General features: G+C 32.8%; 2 protein-coding genes across 2 annotated transcripts; both read right to left on the bottom strand.

Moving 5' to 3' along the window:
• Nucleotides 1–3606: 3606 nt before the first annotated feature.
• On the bottom strand, nt 3607–11752 carry LOC145126661 (uncharacterized). The gene is made up of 11 exons (XM_079061985.1): nt 11626–11752; nt 11041–11101; nt 10900–10956; nt 10360–10546; nt 9085–9114; nt 8787–8985; nt 6067–8540; nt 5758–5952; nt 4233–4324; nt 3731–4116; nt 3607–3650 (listed from the first exon to the last, which is right to left on the bottom strand). The coding sequence occupies exons 1-11, from the start codon at nt 11750–11752 to the stop codon at nt 3607–3609; spliced, it is 3852 nt and encodes a 1283-aa protein (XP_078918111.1).
• Nucleotides 11753–16345: 4593 nt separating this feature from the next.
• Nucleotides 16346–16762, bottom strand: LOC145126660 (glutaredoxin-C9-like). Its single transcript, XM_079061984.1, has one exon. The coding sequence runs from the start codon at nt 16760–16762 to the stop codon at nt 16346–16348; it is 417 nt and encodes a 138-aa protein (XP_078918110.1).
• Between the last annotated feature and the right edge of the window lie 942 nt (nt 16763–17704).

Below are 17704 nucleotides of genomic sequence, written 5' to 3'. Positions count from 1 at the left end.
AAATCAACCATAGTAGCAAGTGAATCGCATCTAAATGAAAGCCTCTTTAATATCTTGAATTAAAAATTGTTTTCTTGTTTCTTCTTTAGTTTAAAGTACTTCATTGTTAATTGCTTTTAAGTTTCTAGACTTGCAAAACTATACCCCCCCCCCATTTAATTGCTTAATTTACTTAGATAATTTTAGCTATTATTTTTGTTCCATGTGTTCGATACTCGACTTACCTGAACTATCCTATTAATCGATTAGGTGCATTGCCTATTTGTGTTGATTAGTCTAGATTAGTTAGTTTTAAAACTAGTACTTATATTACACATCACTAACCCAAAAAAATCTTTGTTTTTTTGATGTTGTAGTTCATAGGGCATTTTTTTGGATCTCTAATAGATGTAGGAAAGCTAAGATCAATTAGAATTCTTGGCTTCATAATCTTATGTCTGCTACAATTTTGATTTAATGCTTCTTTTCTAGCTACTTGCTAGTTTAATAAATATTCCACCGTTCCAAAAAAAAATCAAACAAATTTTAATGGTTGTTTCAGTAAAAATAGATTATAATTTAATATTAAAATATATAAGATTTGAGATTAAAAATTATTATGCATTGAAAAAAATTACTTATATTGTGGTTTATTGACAAAAAAAGTCACCATTGATAATTTGTTTACAATTTAACCATCGAAACTTGTTTGTTGTAACCTGCAAATTGAGTCAAATTGCAAGTATAGTCTGTTCCGGTGGTTAAATTGTAAAAAAAAAAAAAAAACCAATGGTGACTTTTTTGATAAAAAAACAAAAATATAAAGACTCTTTTTACAAATTTCCGTAATAAAAAATAAGAGACTAAGAGCATCTTCAACCCACTCCCAAACTCTATTTTTTCTCCTATTATTCTCCAACTCTATCTCATTTCTATCTCCATTTTTGGAGATATGAATAATATTCCCCATACTTAGAATACTACTCATATCTCAAAAAATGAAGTTGAAGTTTTAGTTGCTGATTTTAGTCTCTTTCTTTTTTATTTTATACATTTTCAGTTTATTTTTATCTATTAATTAGGGGTGGAATTGGTACGGTACCGAAATTATTTTCTCCAAACCATGTACCGTACCAACTATAGTTGGTATAAGATTTTAGCTACCAGTACCGTACCAAGTGTACTTGGTACCAATTAATTTGGCTACCAACAAATTTGGTTGGTATATATTGGTATTTGGTATATACCAAATTTTTTATCTAATATGTACTATACATGAATATAAGTTGAATTTGTGGACATTTTGCCGTTGCTTCACTCGCTTCTGGTAGTATTCTTTTTATTTGGAAACCACTAAAAGGATTAAAAGAGGTCCACCCCTAGCAAGTTGTTATAAGAAACAAATGGTAATAGTACAAGTACAAGGAAATAGAAGTTAGTATTCCTTTTTAAGTTTTAGTTTATGTATCACCGATCTCGTGCACAACAAACAATAAGTATCAAGAAATTTGTCGGTCAATGTATTAATTTAGTAATTCTAAGACTTATTAGTTGTTATTCTAATTAAAACATGAAGATATGAGAACTCATATTTCTTTGTATTTATGAATTGATATATATATATATATATATATATATATATATATATATATATATATATATATATTGGTTGGTACGGTACAACCGTGGTATTCAAAATTTCATACTGTTACCGTACCAAGACTACTTAATTGGCATGGTATTAGTAACCAAACATATTGGCTACCAAACAACTTGGCTACCGATTTAATTGGTTCGGTTGTTAACATGTTGGTTGGTTCTCTATGGTACATATTTGCCAGCCCTACTATTAATTATAATTTAAATATAACATTTAGTATTTGTAATATCCTATTTTTTATTAAGTTAATTCTAACAATTTCTTGCTCGATATATAAAACATATAAAAAAGATATGAAATATATATTTGTTATAAATATAATCTTATTAATTTAATAATTATTTATAATAAATTAATAACTAATTCAAATTTATTTTGTGTAACATTTATTTTGTTATAATTTTATGATAATATAATTTATAATATTATTATAATAAAAAAATATAAAATATATTTGTTAAAATCTAATTAGTAAAGAGTGTATTTGAGAATATATATAAATTATACAAATGGAATGTATTAGAAATATATTTTTTTGGTGTAAAAAATAAGATAAAAAATAAAATAGGTTTAAAGATCGAGTACTATTTATCACATTTTTATTACATTTATATCAGTGATGGTTTAAGTCTATAAAAACAATAGAATAAGCCGATGAAAAGATTTTTGGATCTACTTTAACCAGGGTTTGATCCAACAAGTGTCTTTTTGGGCCCAAAATAAAAATACACGTCTACTTGTTTTTATATTTGCATGAAACGAAATCATGTTAACTAATAATTTAGAATTCAATTAACATTTTCATTAATAGCTAACTAGATGGTTATCCCCCGCTACGCGGGGGCCAGAAGGTTTCATTTTTAGCATCTGTGTTATTTTTATCGCTTCTGAAATAAATAATATTTATTTGACTGCGTTTGAACATGTATGGCAGTTCTGTTGGAGCATCATGCAACAGATTCTGTCTGGAACTGTTGATGGTGGTGTACGTCGTTTGGACATCTGGCAGTTTTGTTGGAGCATCATGCAGCAGATTCTGTCTGGAACTGTTGATGGTGGTGTACGTTGTTTGGACATCTGCCAAGGACAGCTTCATCGTTTCGAGCTGATCAGTGAGTTTCTGCAAGACGGTATTCATGATGTTTGTTTGCGTTTTTGTAGACGAATTAGTTGGTTTCTAGTCTGGTTTTACAAGTGATTATTGTGGTTGTTGAATGGTATTAATTTTGCTAATTTAATTCTTCTGCTGAGAAGTGGTAGATAGGGTGGCTATGAGGTTTGCTTGGCTGATTTGGTAGATAGAATCGTTGACCTTGGATTTGGTAATTAATTTGATGACTACTGTTTGGTGGTTGGATGTGATCAAGTGAATCTAGTATAATTGAAGTGGTAATTTATGTAAGTTTATAAGTATTGATCATAAATATTCTTTTTCTTATGCAATGTGTTTGGTGGAATATATGTATCAACATTTAATTGCGTAATGATAATGGTTGTTACCGTAAGATATTATTAATTAATGGATAATTTTAATGGATTATTTATTTAAATCGGTATGTGTGTATTCATGTTTTGGGTAATGGCTACCGTACATGTTATTACGTAGGTGGTGCGTTAATTCATAGAAGGAAAGAAACTGTTATATAGATTATATTTGTTTAGTTTTATTATTCATTGCATATGTATGTTCGACAGGGTTTTATACATTTAAAGAATGATGGATGGATCTGCATATTATCAGTGTTTTTCTTGTGGAAACATCTATGAAATTTAGAAGAAGAGGATTGATACAAAGAGAAGTTATTTGTTATTGTTTACAGTCATAGGGGGTCATCATGATATGTTTATATTAGAAAAGATAGTGACAATGGTTCAAACAAAAGGATCATGATGATATATTTATATTACAAAAGATAGTGATATTGGTCCAAACAAAAGATGCATTTTGCGGTGCTTGTCTATGATGTCTACTGTTTGGCTGTCCGCTTTGCATTTTTTCTTGGTGTAGATTCTGTTAGACATGAATTGAAAATTGTTAGTATTTTTTTTGGATTTTTGTTTTTGAATTTGATTTTGTTAGTGTGTGTTTACCTGTGGGATCGTAGGTGAGAGCACGTGCAACATGTTGAACAGGTGTTGATGGCTCTGGTGTTGTGTCACTTGGTTGCATTCTTGTCATTTGTGGTTGAGCTGGTGTTGCTGGCACATATGTTTGAGCCCTGGTTGTTGGGTCTTCAATATCTATTATTATGAAGCGTATATTGTCGGGAGTTGATGCTCTAAGCATTTGGATCGACATCTTTTTTGTTTGTTTTTTGTGGTTAGTGATGATAGGAGGTAGGGTGTTTCTGTTTATGTGTGGGTTGTTGGATATAAAGTTCTCAAGTGATGACTTTAACAGTTTCTGACATGATGTCTCAGATATCAGTGCTGATATCGTGTTCGTAGCATCAGTGATGGTTACTGTTAATTTGTACCTATGAATGGAAAATATTTGTAAAGACTTTTGTTAGAGAAGAATGATGCTTTATTTAACTCAAAAGATGCTTACATGTAAGTGGGCTTTTCGATTAGTCCATGTGCACTGCAGTACCAGCTTTCACCTCTTTTGAAGATGGGATCTTTGCATATTGGACATATTGGTTGGAACCAGCTGTTTTGATAGTGAAATTCTTTGATTGAAGCCTGTACAATGAATGTTTTATCCTGTAGATATAAAAGAATTGGATATGGATGTCTGAAGCGGATGTTATTTGTAAATAGAGATATTATTAAGATGATGTTACCAGAAGATCAGATCTGTTTTTTGTCTTCATGTCATATAGGGTTGACGGTGTTCCTGATAGTGGTGGTGCTGGTCTTGAAGGTCCTGTAAATCTAATGTCATCTTCTTATTAGTATGGGAAGTTTACCATATGGAATATATGATTTTTTTGTAATTTATGACTCACAGATTAATGAGTGCTATTGTTTCTGGTATGTCCGGATTCACATAGATATGCGTAGCATGTGATGAACCATAGCGTAATACTCCTATAGAAAAGTGATTTGCAGATTGAATGCATGACATAACATCATATCACAATGATAAGACTGATATATACAGGGCTGTGTAGAAAAAGTACCATTGTATATGGATGGTTTTAGGTTCGTGACCGCAACAACCGTTGTCGCAGGTGGAGGATGTAAGGAGTCGCGGTTGAATTTGTCTGGATTGGTTATACATTCTTTCCATAGATTGATTGCAAGTTCACTACCACTAATAAAATTGAATTTTTTTTGGTGTTAGATAGGTATGAGAAAATCGATAACTGTCATATGCTTTTTAGTATGTATACCTTTCATCGGTTAGTATGAGCAACACAAATGATTCCCCGCCTGCTTTGGTACAGTCTCTGATCTTTGATAAGACGCCAATGTAATATGTTTAGTAGTAAATGTAAATGTGTAAGAAATAGCTATGTAATCAGATTTGTCGGTATTATGATTACCTGGATAATATGGTGGTCTTTCTCCAAGGTCTATGAGATGTGATTTTGATACGAACCGAAACCAGGTTTTGGGTATTGTTAATGTATCTGGAATTGGTTGTATGATGGATTTGAGGCCAACATCGATATAGAACTCATTTTGAAGGAATTTTTGATAGTTATCTAATTGAGGACAGCTATAATCTGATATGGTGTAACACTGTGAAACATGGAGGACAGACTTAATGTAGCTCTGATTTGTTCGCTGTCCAAGAATTTGTATGGCATCTGCATGTAAAAAGAGATTGTTATACGATTTGATGAATGTAGTTTCTCAGTCATGCTGTTAATAGGTTGACATTAGATCTATTTTTATTACAAAACAGGGATATTTATGATTTACAGATTATGGCATATTATATACGAATGTACCATTTCTTAAAGAGATGATTTTTTTAAAATAACAAATTGGGTGTTTTTATAAACATAAAAAAATTGTTATCAGTAATTTTGTTGTAAGAACTTTTATTTGTACTTTCTGTAAATAATTTATTTTTTGTTAGCAACATACTTTTCAATATTTGAAGAACATCAAACTATAAAATTTAGAACCTGATTTTGTTGTAATCTTTTTTGGTGACTACTTACAAATCTATCGACAGCAAGATACCAAGTCTCGTATTGTCGGACATCATGTTTCCATTTCCGTAGGATTCTAACTTGTAGCGGGCCTCCAATACCATCAGTCTTCAAGTCAGAGATGCTCGTCATGAGTTGTTTGCGTTTTCTAAAGGAAAGAAATATGCGAAAATCAGTGTTATATTCGGAAAAGAATAAGAAGTTCTATAGATATGTAAATTATGTGGAAGCAGTGAACAGCAAAAATGATTTCAAAAAGTAGTAATGGTCTTTAGAAAAGGATTGACGAAAGGTATGACAGGTAGTGATACTATAGACCTCTGTTGAAGTAAGTTTCTGCAGTAAATCTTTGAACACAACATTTTTGGTTTGATTCTCTTCCACTGTGTCATTGGTCTTTATTAGTATTTTTATGGAATCTGGTGATGTTGCTCGGGATAGTGCTACATAAAGTTGTCCGTGTGCGAAGACGGGCTGTGACAAATAGATTCCTATTCTACGCAGTGACTGTCCTTGACTCTTGTTGATAGTCATCGAGTAACAAACTTTCACTGGAAACTGTTTTCGTGAAAACGTGAATGGCAAATCTGATGATTTGTGTATGAATTTTATCCGTGGTATATATGTACGTTTTCCAATGCAAGTGCCGGTTATGATGGTTGCTTCGATAACGTTTGGTAACAATTGGGAGACAATGAGTCGGGTACCGTTATATAAACCTTCCCTCTGATTTATGTTTCTTATCAACATTATTGGACAATGTATTTTAACTGTAAGCTCATGTGGTGGTATTCCTGGAAAGTTTAGTTGGTTTAGGTATTCAATTGGATACAAGCCTTCCATATCTGATGTGTGCTTTCCATTTGGTTCCATGATGTCTGTACTATTGTATGTCCTACCACTTGTTCTCACGATTTTTAAAATGTGGGTGTTTATTTCGTCGGCTGTCTCATTTGTAGGAGAAACTATTGCTCTTACTGAAAGGTCTGCAGCAGTGGGGTCGATAAGTATACCATCTCCATAAACAAAATCTATCAACGTCTGTAGAGAGTTTGGAGTGGCAGATATTAGGAGTGAAGATGGAATTTGTACCCAACTTGAATCACGTGGGTCATCGTTGTCTGGTAAACCTATGACTCCATCTCCAATAGCTAGCAACCATCTTGCAAAGGCTGATGTGGACATTGAATTTTGGGTTGTTATGTCAAACGATTGTAGTATCATGTTTGTATGTAAAATCCGAACTATGAAATATGGCCATAGGTATGAACTTGGTAAAGTTAGTGCAATGATTTCCGAACGCGTGCTTTTTGGTACAACAGGAAGAGTCTGGTGGAAATCACCACCAAGAAGCATCGATATCCCTCCAAACGGCTGCTGATCACAATCTAGCACATCTCTAAGTGAGCGGTCCAAAAATTCAAAGCACCTTCTGTCACTCATTGGTGCTTCATCCCATTTAATGAGTGTTGTACGTTGCATAAGTTCGCCAAGGAAGGTGCGTTTTTTAATATCGCATGATTTTTTGTCTGTTAAGTTGATAGGTATCTTGAATCTTGAATGTGCAGTTGTTCCAGAAGGTAACAAAAGTGATGCAATTCCAGAAGCAGCAACAACCAATACAATCTTTCCTATGGATCTGAAATAGGAAAGAATGGTTGTCCATAGGAATATCTTGCCGGTACCCCCATGTCCATAAACAAACATCAGTATTTGTTTTTTGTTTTCTATGGAACTGACAACTGTGTTATAGACCGATCGTTGGTCACTGTTTAGTTTTGGCACCAGCTCATTGTGCTCTTTTAGCAGCCCTTCCTTGTCGTAGCTCAATTCTTCCAGTAGAAGCCGATTTCGTAAAATACCAATGACATCAGCTGAAGGAACAGGAAGGCCAAAGTCTCCCATTGATTTGGATGGAACAGCGGAACGGAGGATGTTATCTAAATCATGAAGCAACTGTTGTTTAATTATGTTAGCAGCTGAAGCAATATTCTTATCTGGTATTTGGAGTTTCAAGGTATGTAGATAGTCATCTTTCATCTTATCACATGCACTTTCCCATAGTAAACGTGGATTGCTGACCTCACAGAAAAGCAGTAGGTGGCAAAAAAGGGATCGTAGCTGTGATGCGGTTGCCCAGATGGAAGCTTCTGTGAAACAGGTAAGCCATTCAATATCATCCCCTATCAATCCAAGTGCATTGCAAGCGGCCCGAAAGGGTGGGTAAACGGTACCTCGTACGCTACGCAAATCTTGAAATGATGTACATCCCTTTTGGTGACAGAGTAGCATCCGTAGATAAAATAATTCACCAGATGTAGGATGTACGAATACAAGCCGACCTACTGTTTTTGATGACTCATAAATTCTTCGGCTCCATGACTTAGATGACTTTTCCCATTTGTAAGATTTTGGATAATCTAGGTATGTCAAATCATGACCTTTTGCATCTCTTGCATTACTTTCAAACCATGCAAGTAGGGTGGTAATACTGCTGTTCGAATTTGATAGGACTTCAGGTATTGTGTTTTCTCCATTGAACAGCAATTGTTGCATGTTTTCCTCATGTACAGTTAGAATCTGTACAGCTGGATGACGATGATGTATACGGAAGTCTAAAATCCGCCATGCTGCTTCGTGTGGGCATATGTAGCGCCCATCCAAAAAGTTCTGTACCTCGTTTATAGCACATATATCTTCATTTTCGGATCTGTTATGGGTAGCAGTGGGTGGCGCTGCAGATGGCTGATTGGTTGATTCTGCCTTTTGGAGAGTGTATCTTATGCGATCAGCTCATTTGGAAATATATTTAAACAGGTACTTAATCATCATATTCCAGCCACAGTATTCAACATTGATGTGTGCACGGAAACGGGAACAAAGCCTTTTATTGTAAGGGACGACATATCCATTGTCTACAACCTGTCCATATTGGGTAGTATGATGTGCATTTGCGCTACGTTTGTACCGTACATATCCCTCTCTGTCAAAGAATGTGCTATCAACAAAGGGTCTAGGGAAATGTTTAGTACATTTACCATCTCTCGTACATGGAGCCTTTTCATTAAGCGGTCCACACGGGCCATGGATCATGCAGCTTGTTATCGTCTCGTACAATTCTGTCTCGTTAATTGGATCCGGGAACTCTGCTGTAATATATCTGTCAATATCAATTGGATCTTTTATTCTGTCTGAACTGTTTACCCAAAGTAAAGTATGACAATGCGGAAGACCTCTCTTTTGGAATTCAATAGTGTACAAATATGTAATTATGAAGAATTTTCAAAATATTAACATTTAATATTTTTCTATTTCTAGATAAGTGTGTAAGCATACATTGAAGTTAATATCTGTACATATATCAAACTGAAAACATATCACATTTAATGGAATATAGATAAAAAGAACAAATAATAATAATAAAAAATATTAAAAAGTAGACATCTTTCAGATAGATATGGAATCTAATGTAGATCAGTTATAGTATGGAGAGAAGCATATGAGAGCATAAAGTAAAAGCTTTCATGACTGACAAATAACAGGAAGATTCTATCTCTACCAAATTATAACTAAAAAAACATTAAAAAACACACTTAAAAACAAACTGTAGTGAATATGTTAACAATCTGTTACCAAAATTCAAACACAAATGCTAGTACATATAGAAAGCTATATGAATCAAATAAAATATGGATACTGTGAACAGTCCCATACCATTATAACATGACATCTTAATGATTTCATGCTAAAAATAAAAGGGAGATACAAAATTAGCATATAAAAGATACCAATATATTAACAAACATTGAAAATTCAATTAAATATACTTTTGCCAAATAAGGGAACGAAATATTATATATTATGGAATGTAATAGATTCTGTTATAAAAATAACAGATACAAAAAGTCAGAAACAGAGTGAAAAAAAATGGAAAAAAAACCAATAAAAACTGAAAATTATTATGTATGAATAAAGAAGGATATTTCGAATGTAATATAACATGTGTATGAAGATATGAAATGTAATGTATAGCTGTTATAATATGGCAAAAAAGTTACACTTAGAACTAAAAAAAATAAAATAAACAAAAAAGAGAAAAAAAATAAAGAAAAAAATTAAAGAAAAAAATTAACTGTCAATCGTTACGTATGAATAAAGAGCAGTGTTTGTAAGCATCAATTGGTTTACTGCATTAAGTAAAGTATGTGTAAAATAAAATCTTCAAGAATCAGGACAAAACCATGTACCAGCATGAACTAAAACCTTTTATTGCAGTCAAATAACAGGAGGATTCAATATCTACGAAATCATAGCAAAAAAAATATTATAAAACACACCTAAAGCAAACACTAAAAAGTATGTTAACCATTCGTTAGTGAAATTGAAAGACAAACGGTAACATATGTACAAAGGGGTACCTTTGGAAATGATCATTAATATGATTGATGTTTGCAAAGACATATAGCTGGATATGAATCGAATAAAATATGAATCATGTAACCATTGGAATACTGAAATCACATCACGTCTTAATGATTTCATGGTAACAATAACATTATATTTAAAATATATATCAAACGAAGACAAAATGCAAAACATATATGCTTCAACCTCACCAAATGTTTTGTTCTGTTTTAGAAACCGAACAAACTCATCAACTTTGATGTTGAGGACTATAGCAGTGATACCTGGTCTACTGTGGACATCTTTTTGGATATGCATATCCATGTACTCTGTTATTTCTGCCCACTTCACATTACATGTAAAACCGATAAACCATTGTGGATTGCCATAGACCCTATATATAGAAAGCAGATCAACAGGGAAATAACAGCAAAATTCAATTTATACCAAATTATAACAAAAAAAACCACTAAAAAACATAGTTGAAAACAAAGGGTAAAAAATGTAAAAAAGTATATTAACAAACATATGTAAAAACAAATATCGAAGAATATGTTAACTATTTGTTACAAAATTGGAAATACAGATGGTAACATATCTACGAAGGGGTAGATTTGGAAATGATGATTAGTATTATTGATATCTACATAGACATATAGCCTACATGAATCAAGTAAGCTATGCATCATGTAACCAATGCAACAGTGTTATAATATGACATGACAACGATTTCATGATAAAAATCACATTATATTAAACACGTAGAAATCCATAAAAAGATGACAGGTACAAAACTGTGACAGACTGGAAAAAAAAAAACTAAATAAATAAATAAAAACCAAAAACTATTATGTATGAATAAAAAGGGATGTTTTGAATCTAATATACCATTTACAGCCAGTTATGGAATGTAATGTATAGCTCTTATAGTATCTTACAAATGTGAGAGCTAAAAGCATAAAAATAAATAAATAAATAAATGTAAATTATTACATATCAGTAAACAGCCGTGCTTGCAAAAAACTAAATAAATAAATAAGTAAATAAAAACCAAAAACTATTATCTATAAATAAAAAGGGATGTTTCGAATCTGATATACATATGAGTAAACAGCCGTGCTTGAAAGCATCTACTGATTCAGTACATTGACTAAAATGTGTGTTAAATGAAATCCTCATGGATAAGAATGAAACCATATGACAGCATAAAGTAAACATTTTTATCAGACGAAAATAACATGGAAATTGAATTTGTACCAAATGATAACGAAAAAACATTAACAAACATAGGTAAAAACAAATATTAAAAAATATATTAACCATTTGTTACAAAAATTGAAAGACAAATGGTAACAAATCTACAAAGAGGTAGATTTGGAAAGTATTATTAGTATGATTGATATTTGCAAAGACGTATAGCCTACATGAATCAAATAACCCATACATGAAAGGAATACAAAATTGAAAACATACATGCTTCAACCTCGCCAAATGTTTTGTCCTGTTTTAGAAACCGAACAAACTCATGAACCGTGATGTTGAACACTCTAGCAATGATATCTGCTCTGCTGTGCACATCTCTTTGCATATGTGTATCCATGTAGCGTGTTATTTATGGCCATTTCACGTTACATGTAAAAGTAATAAAGTATTGTGGATTGCCATACACCCTACATATAGAAAGTGCGTCTTGATAATGACTATACATGAATCGGGGACCACCAGTAAATGATGCTGGTAAGAATACACGTTGCCAACAACACTTGCCTCCCTGTCTCCCTTTGAAAGCGCATCATACAGGCCGCTAACATAATCAGACCGAAGATTAGATTGATGCTTAACAATGTAATCAAGACGACATTCTTCTATACATGTGTATGCATCAACCAAATATTGTTGGAAGAGCCGAGATGAGTTGACAATAGGAGACCAGATATGCTGAGGGGCATGAATTTGATAGGCATAATACATATTGACGGTAAGATTTTGAGCTGTTGCATCAATCCTATTTCCAATTTTCAAACGGGGTGACCAACCTTCTTCACCATATGGAAACAAAAGCGGGTATTGTAATGACATATAGCTTGGATGCAGCTTACTGATACGCTGAGGCCGACCCGATTGCGAATGGATAATGATGTCATATGTTGTAGAGATTGTGTCATCACCAGTTACTATACAACCTAAAGACCCAGGTGATGGCCAATCATACCTACGATCCGCAACATTGTTAAACAGTCGCACCGCATATGACTGTAAATTACTTTCTTCTGCTATTTGTTTTGTAGTCTTGAAGGTGCGCACATATTCGTTATTAGCCCCCAAAAACTTGACCAGATACCTGACAATGTTACAATCCAAATCCCTCTTTGCAGGATGATCAAAAGGTTTCAATTTGTTCTCTACTTCGTTCCCAGTATCAAAGAGGTAAAGCTGCAGAAACCTGGGACCCTTTACAGGATCCGGACAGAGCAACCCAATCTTGTGGCTAATCTGACCAGATATCTTAAAAACATAAGGACCACAGTTATCATTCAAATCCTCATCTACGTTTGCCCCAAAAGAAGTCATAGAAAACATGCTATTATAAGCCCTAATATCCCTTAAAAAACCTGAATTTTGATACAGAGCAAGAAATTCGGTGGGAAACCTGGAAGGATAAGGAAGTACTATATCTCCACCTCTACAACAATGATTATATCTCGGATGATCAGCTGTAGATGCATTAACGACTCTCTCAATATACCAGAACAACGCACCGCAGAAGGCACAAACACACGTACAGTCACCACAATCCATGTAGTCGGGAAGAACAGATAATGGTTGTAAACGTCGAGACCTGCGCCGACAGCTGACGGAGGGAGGAACAGACGACGAACCACCGTCGTCACCTCTCCGCTTGGACGGAACAGCCATCACAAAATAAACGCACCACAGAGCAACAACAGCCGAAAGGAAAAACGACAGCAGAAGAAGAAAACAAAAAAGAACAGAAGAAGATTACCTCAAACAGAAAGCAGGAGCGGTGGATGAGGCTTCTGGATTGCCTGAGAAAGGGGTAATAAAGCAGATACCATCCACTAACCCCGGTAAAGAGAAGAAACCCGATGAACAGTACCTGGGGTCAGGTACTATTCATAAGAAACAATTTCCATAATATATATATATATATATATATATATATATATATATATATATATATATATATAATAAGCTTTTACTAGGAATTATTATTTTATCCTCCCTAATAAATAAAGATTTTTTAACCACATGTCACATTCTTATTTATTTTGTCACATATAATTTGATGGTTATTTTAAATTAATTTTTATTCCACATGTTATTTTATGGTTTTTTCATTTTATTAAATTCAAAATAGTATTTAAATGCAATAATAAATGCATATCAATTTCATTAATAAACTTTTCTTCTAATTTCAAAATTACTAAATTAAAGATTCATTAATTTTCTTTATTTATTTATCTAAATTATCTGATTAAAGTTAAAAGAAAAAAAAACAAAAACTTTAATTTTTATAATTCAATATTTTCTCACTTTTCTTATAAATTCAAACTTCTCAAATGTTTAGAATTTTATATTTAGTTTTTTTTAATAAACTCATGTAATACATGGACCTCACACCTAGTTATTATTAAGATATCTTATTTTCATGTATCAACATTATAACTAGGGCTGACAAATATGTACCATAGAGAACCAACCAACATGTTACCAACCGAACCAATTAAATCGGTAGCCAAGTTGTTTGGTAGCCAATATGTTTGGTTGGTAATATCATGCCAATTAAGTAGTCTTGGTACGGCAACGGTATGAAATTTTGAATACCACGGTTGTACCGTACCAACCAATATATATATATATATATATATATATATATATATATATATATATATATATATATATATATCAATTCATAAATACAAAGAAATATGAGTTCTCATATCTTCATGTTTTAATTAGAATAACAACTAACAAGTCTTAGAATTACTAAATTAATACATTGACCGACAAATTTCTTGATATTTATTGTTTGATGTGCATGAGATCGGTGATACATACACTAAAACTTAAAAAGGAATACTAACTTCTCTTTCCTTGTACTTGTACTATTACCATTTGTTTCCTATAGCAACTTGCTAGGGGTGGACCTCTTTTAATCCTTTTAGTGGTTTCCAAATAAAAAGAATACTACCAGAAGCGAGTGAAGCAACGACAAAATGTCCACAAATTCAACTTATATTCATGTATAGTACATATTAGATAAAAATTTTGGTGTATACCAAATACCAATATATACCAACCAAATTTGTTGGTAGCCAAATTAATTGGTACCAAGTACACTTGGTACGGTACTGGTAGCTAAAATCTTATACCAACTATAGTTGGTACGGTACACGGTTTGGAGAAAATAATTTCGGTACCGTACCAATTCCACCCCTAATTATAACAAATACAAAGTTTAGTCCGACCACAACTAAGGACAACCACAAATGTCATCAAAATCAAACAAGACAAAGGTAGCCTCCCCATCTCTGCTTACGAAGTCTTTTGTTTTCACTCCGTTTCCAAGCCCCTGCTCCCTATCCCCCTATTCCCACAACACCCCCGCCTCTCCCACGTTTTGATTTTAGTTGTATGGACGGTGGGCTCGAAAATGAATGTTTTGTGGGCTTAAAATGGTTCTTCTTTGGGCTGAAAATGCTTGTTTATGTAGGGTTTTGACTTTTGACATCTCAAAATCTTGACTTTTGGCATTTGAAAAAATGACTATTTTTGCATTTGGTAGCTCAAAAACTAAGACTTAATTTTGGGTGGTTTGCTTTGGCAGCTCTAAAACTATATTTTTGCATACGAAATTATGGTTTTATATAGTTTTTTGACACCTTATCCACAATGGTGACGGATTAAAAATAAAAATAGAATATGCAATATTTAGTTTAATGTAATTTCGTTAAAATTTAAAAAGGTAGGGAGTTCTGTTTGTGAAATTAATTTATATCCACAAATTTGGAGTCTAAGATGTTTTGTGTGTTTATCAATTCGCTTATCGATATTTTATCTCTTTCGATTTAAGAAGTTTTATTTCATTTATTGTTATCCATAAAATTGTCTACTTGGCCATCTAAGATGTCCCAGAGAGGGAACACCATCAAAGATTATTATCAAAAACTATTTATTTTAAACCATTTCAAATAGATGGTAATGGTAATAATAATAATAGTAATAAATTTCAAAATTAATAAATAGTTTTTTGATTTAAGAAAAAGTATAATTTTAACCAAAAAATTAACGTTGACTCATCTCAACACTACGTGGACCAATTCTGATGATCATTATACCAATTGAAAAGTGATTCGTAAATTATATTTTTTTTCATACACAACTATTTATACTTTATAAGTTGTATAATACAATATTTTAAAATACCGATTAACCCTTCACATTTGGTTTTTATACTAACATTCATAGGTAACACCTAAAAAGACACATGAAAGGACCTTTTAAGTAAAATAGAACCAACAGTTTTTATTGGGAGGGTAAAATAACATTAACCCATTTTCTTCGACGCCCAAAAACTTTATAAAAAAGGAAAGATAACACACTATGGTGTTGGGAAAGTACATAAGAACTTTTCTTAATATTTAATTTAATATTTAATACGTATCTCTCAAAGTATAAATGTAGACACACCACAATGCATGGATATAACGCTTTGATCCCGATATAATTTAGAGGGTTTGAACAATAGTAAGTACCACAAGCTGCAAATGTTGTACCTCAGCCAGTGCTGCATTCTGCATTGCATGTCCTCACTGTCTCCCAAACCCTTATCAATTTAATCACCATAATATCATGCAATTCTCGTCTCATCAAATTATATTTGACCAAAGTAATAACTTAAATTTACAATTATAACATCTTTCGAATAATATAGATTAATATCCTCATATAAGATAGCAAATTAAAGCAAAATTCTTTCATACAATAAACTCAAAGTTTATCTTACTTAAACTTATGTATTTAACTTCTGATCGACATCTTTCTCTAGAATTACTAATATATTATCATTATCATACTTTTCATATACGATATTATTAAATTTATCAACTAAAGTTAGATGACTTCCAATTAATATGCCCGATAACCATATGATCATCCCATATCCATGATTTTAAAGCCAAAGAGCACCAGCGTCCTTGAGAAGAGGAACAAGGGTGCCATTGATATGGCAAGCAATGAGTGTTTCAATTCCTCCAAGAAACTTGCCACCAACGAAGATGGCCGGAATTGGCTGCTGCTGGTCGTTCCCCGCCGCAAGGCGGTAGAGTAAAGCATGAATCTCCATCCCCGCCGTTTCTCTGTCGAGCTCCACCACCGTAGGGCCGACGCCCAGGCCAAGAAGAAGCTGCTTTGCTACATGGCCCATGCAGCAGCCGCTCACTGAAAACAGCACCACTGCGTTACCATTGGCCAGGTGGTGCACCCTCTCGTAAACCGTCTCCATCTTTGACGCCGCCGTTGAGACCGTCGCAACTCCGGTGGTTCTTTCCATTACAACACTTGATGATTGTGGGTTTGTCACCTTCATTTTTCCTTCAAGAAACCGTTAAAAAGTAGCAGTTTTAGAGAGAGAAAGTGAGAGAAATGCGGGTTTAGGGTTGGAAATGAATGCTCTTCGTAGGGTTTTCATTTATAGGGTTTTTAGAGAGAGAGAGAGAGAGAGAGAGTAGTTTTGACCGTTGGAGGATTCATTCTGTTCATATTTACAGCTTTAAAAGCATGCTTATAGGCTTATTCCAGGAGAACATATATACACACATCATATCACTGATACTAGTAACTAATTCGATCTATAACAAGAGAGTTTTGTCATTCAACTAATTACAACTAGCATGGCAGACTTAGAATGTACAACTTCTTATGGATGAGGTACAAATACAGCATATGGTACTGTACGTACAACTAAGTGTTTAATTAAAAATAGAAATTTGCGGGTAATAGGAATCTCTTGTTGGTCAAAGATTGCTTTGTGCCTACTGCCTATGCCCTATAGGCTGTGATTTCAAAAAGAAGCCTAAAGTCATGTGGTGAATGTGTGAAATACAAAACTAGTGTGGCCATTTGTTGAACTCCCTTTATTCATGCCCTTCCTGTTTATCCATTAGCTTAATGAGTATTTTTACTAATTAAGTTATGATTATATAATTTTATTAATTATTAATAACTTATTAATAGTTTCTTTTAATATATAAAAAATTAATATTGTTAAATCTATTTACTATATAAAAAATTATTATTTATAAATCTATTTATTAAAATATATATTTTTTATTTAGTTTAATTATAGATAATTTATTAATATTTTTTTTATAGAAGATACATAATTATTTTTATTTAATTTAAAAAAAAGTTAAAATACGACACAACAATAATAAAATAATATTTCGACGCAACAAATAATAAAAAAGTTTAAATATATTTGCACTTAATCTTTGATACGTAGGTGTTTCAAAAGTACAAGACTTAAGTT

Source organism: Lactuca virosa, chromosome 7 (assembly GCF_052849685.1).
Source record: "Lactuca virosa cultivar CGN04683 chromosome 7, Lactuca_virosa_CGN04683_v6, whole genome shotgun sequence".
Taxonomy (NCBI): Eukaryota; Viridiplantae; Streptophyta; class Magnoliopsida; order Asterales; family Asteraceae; genus Lactuca; species Lactuca virosa.
The sequence above is the reverse complement of the archived record's forward strand: the minus strand, read 5'-3'. Positions and strand labels throughout refer to the sequence as shown.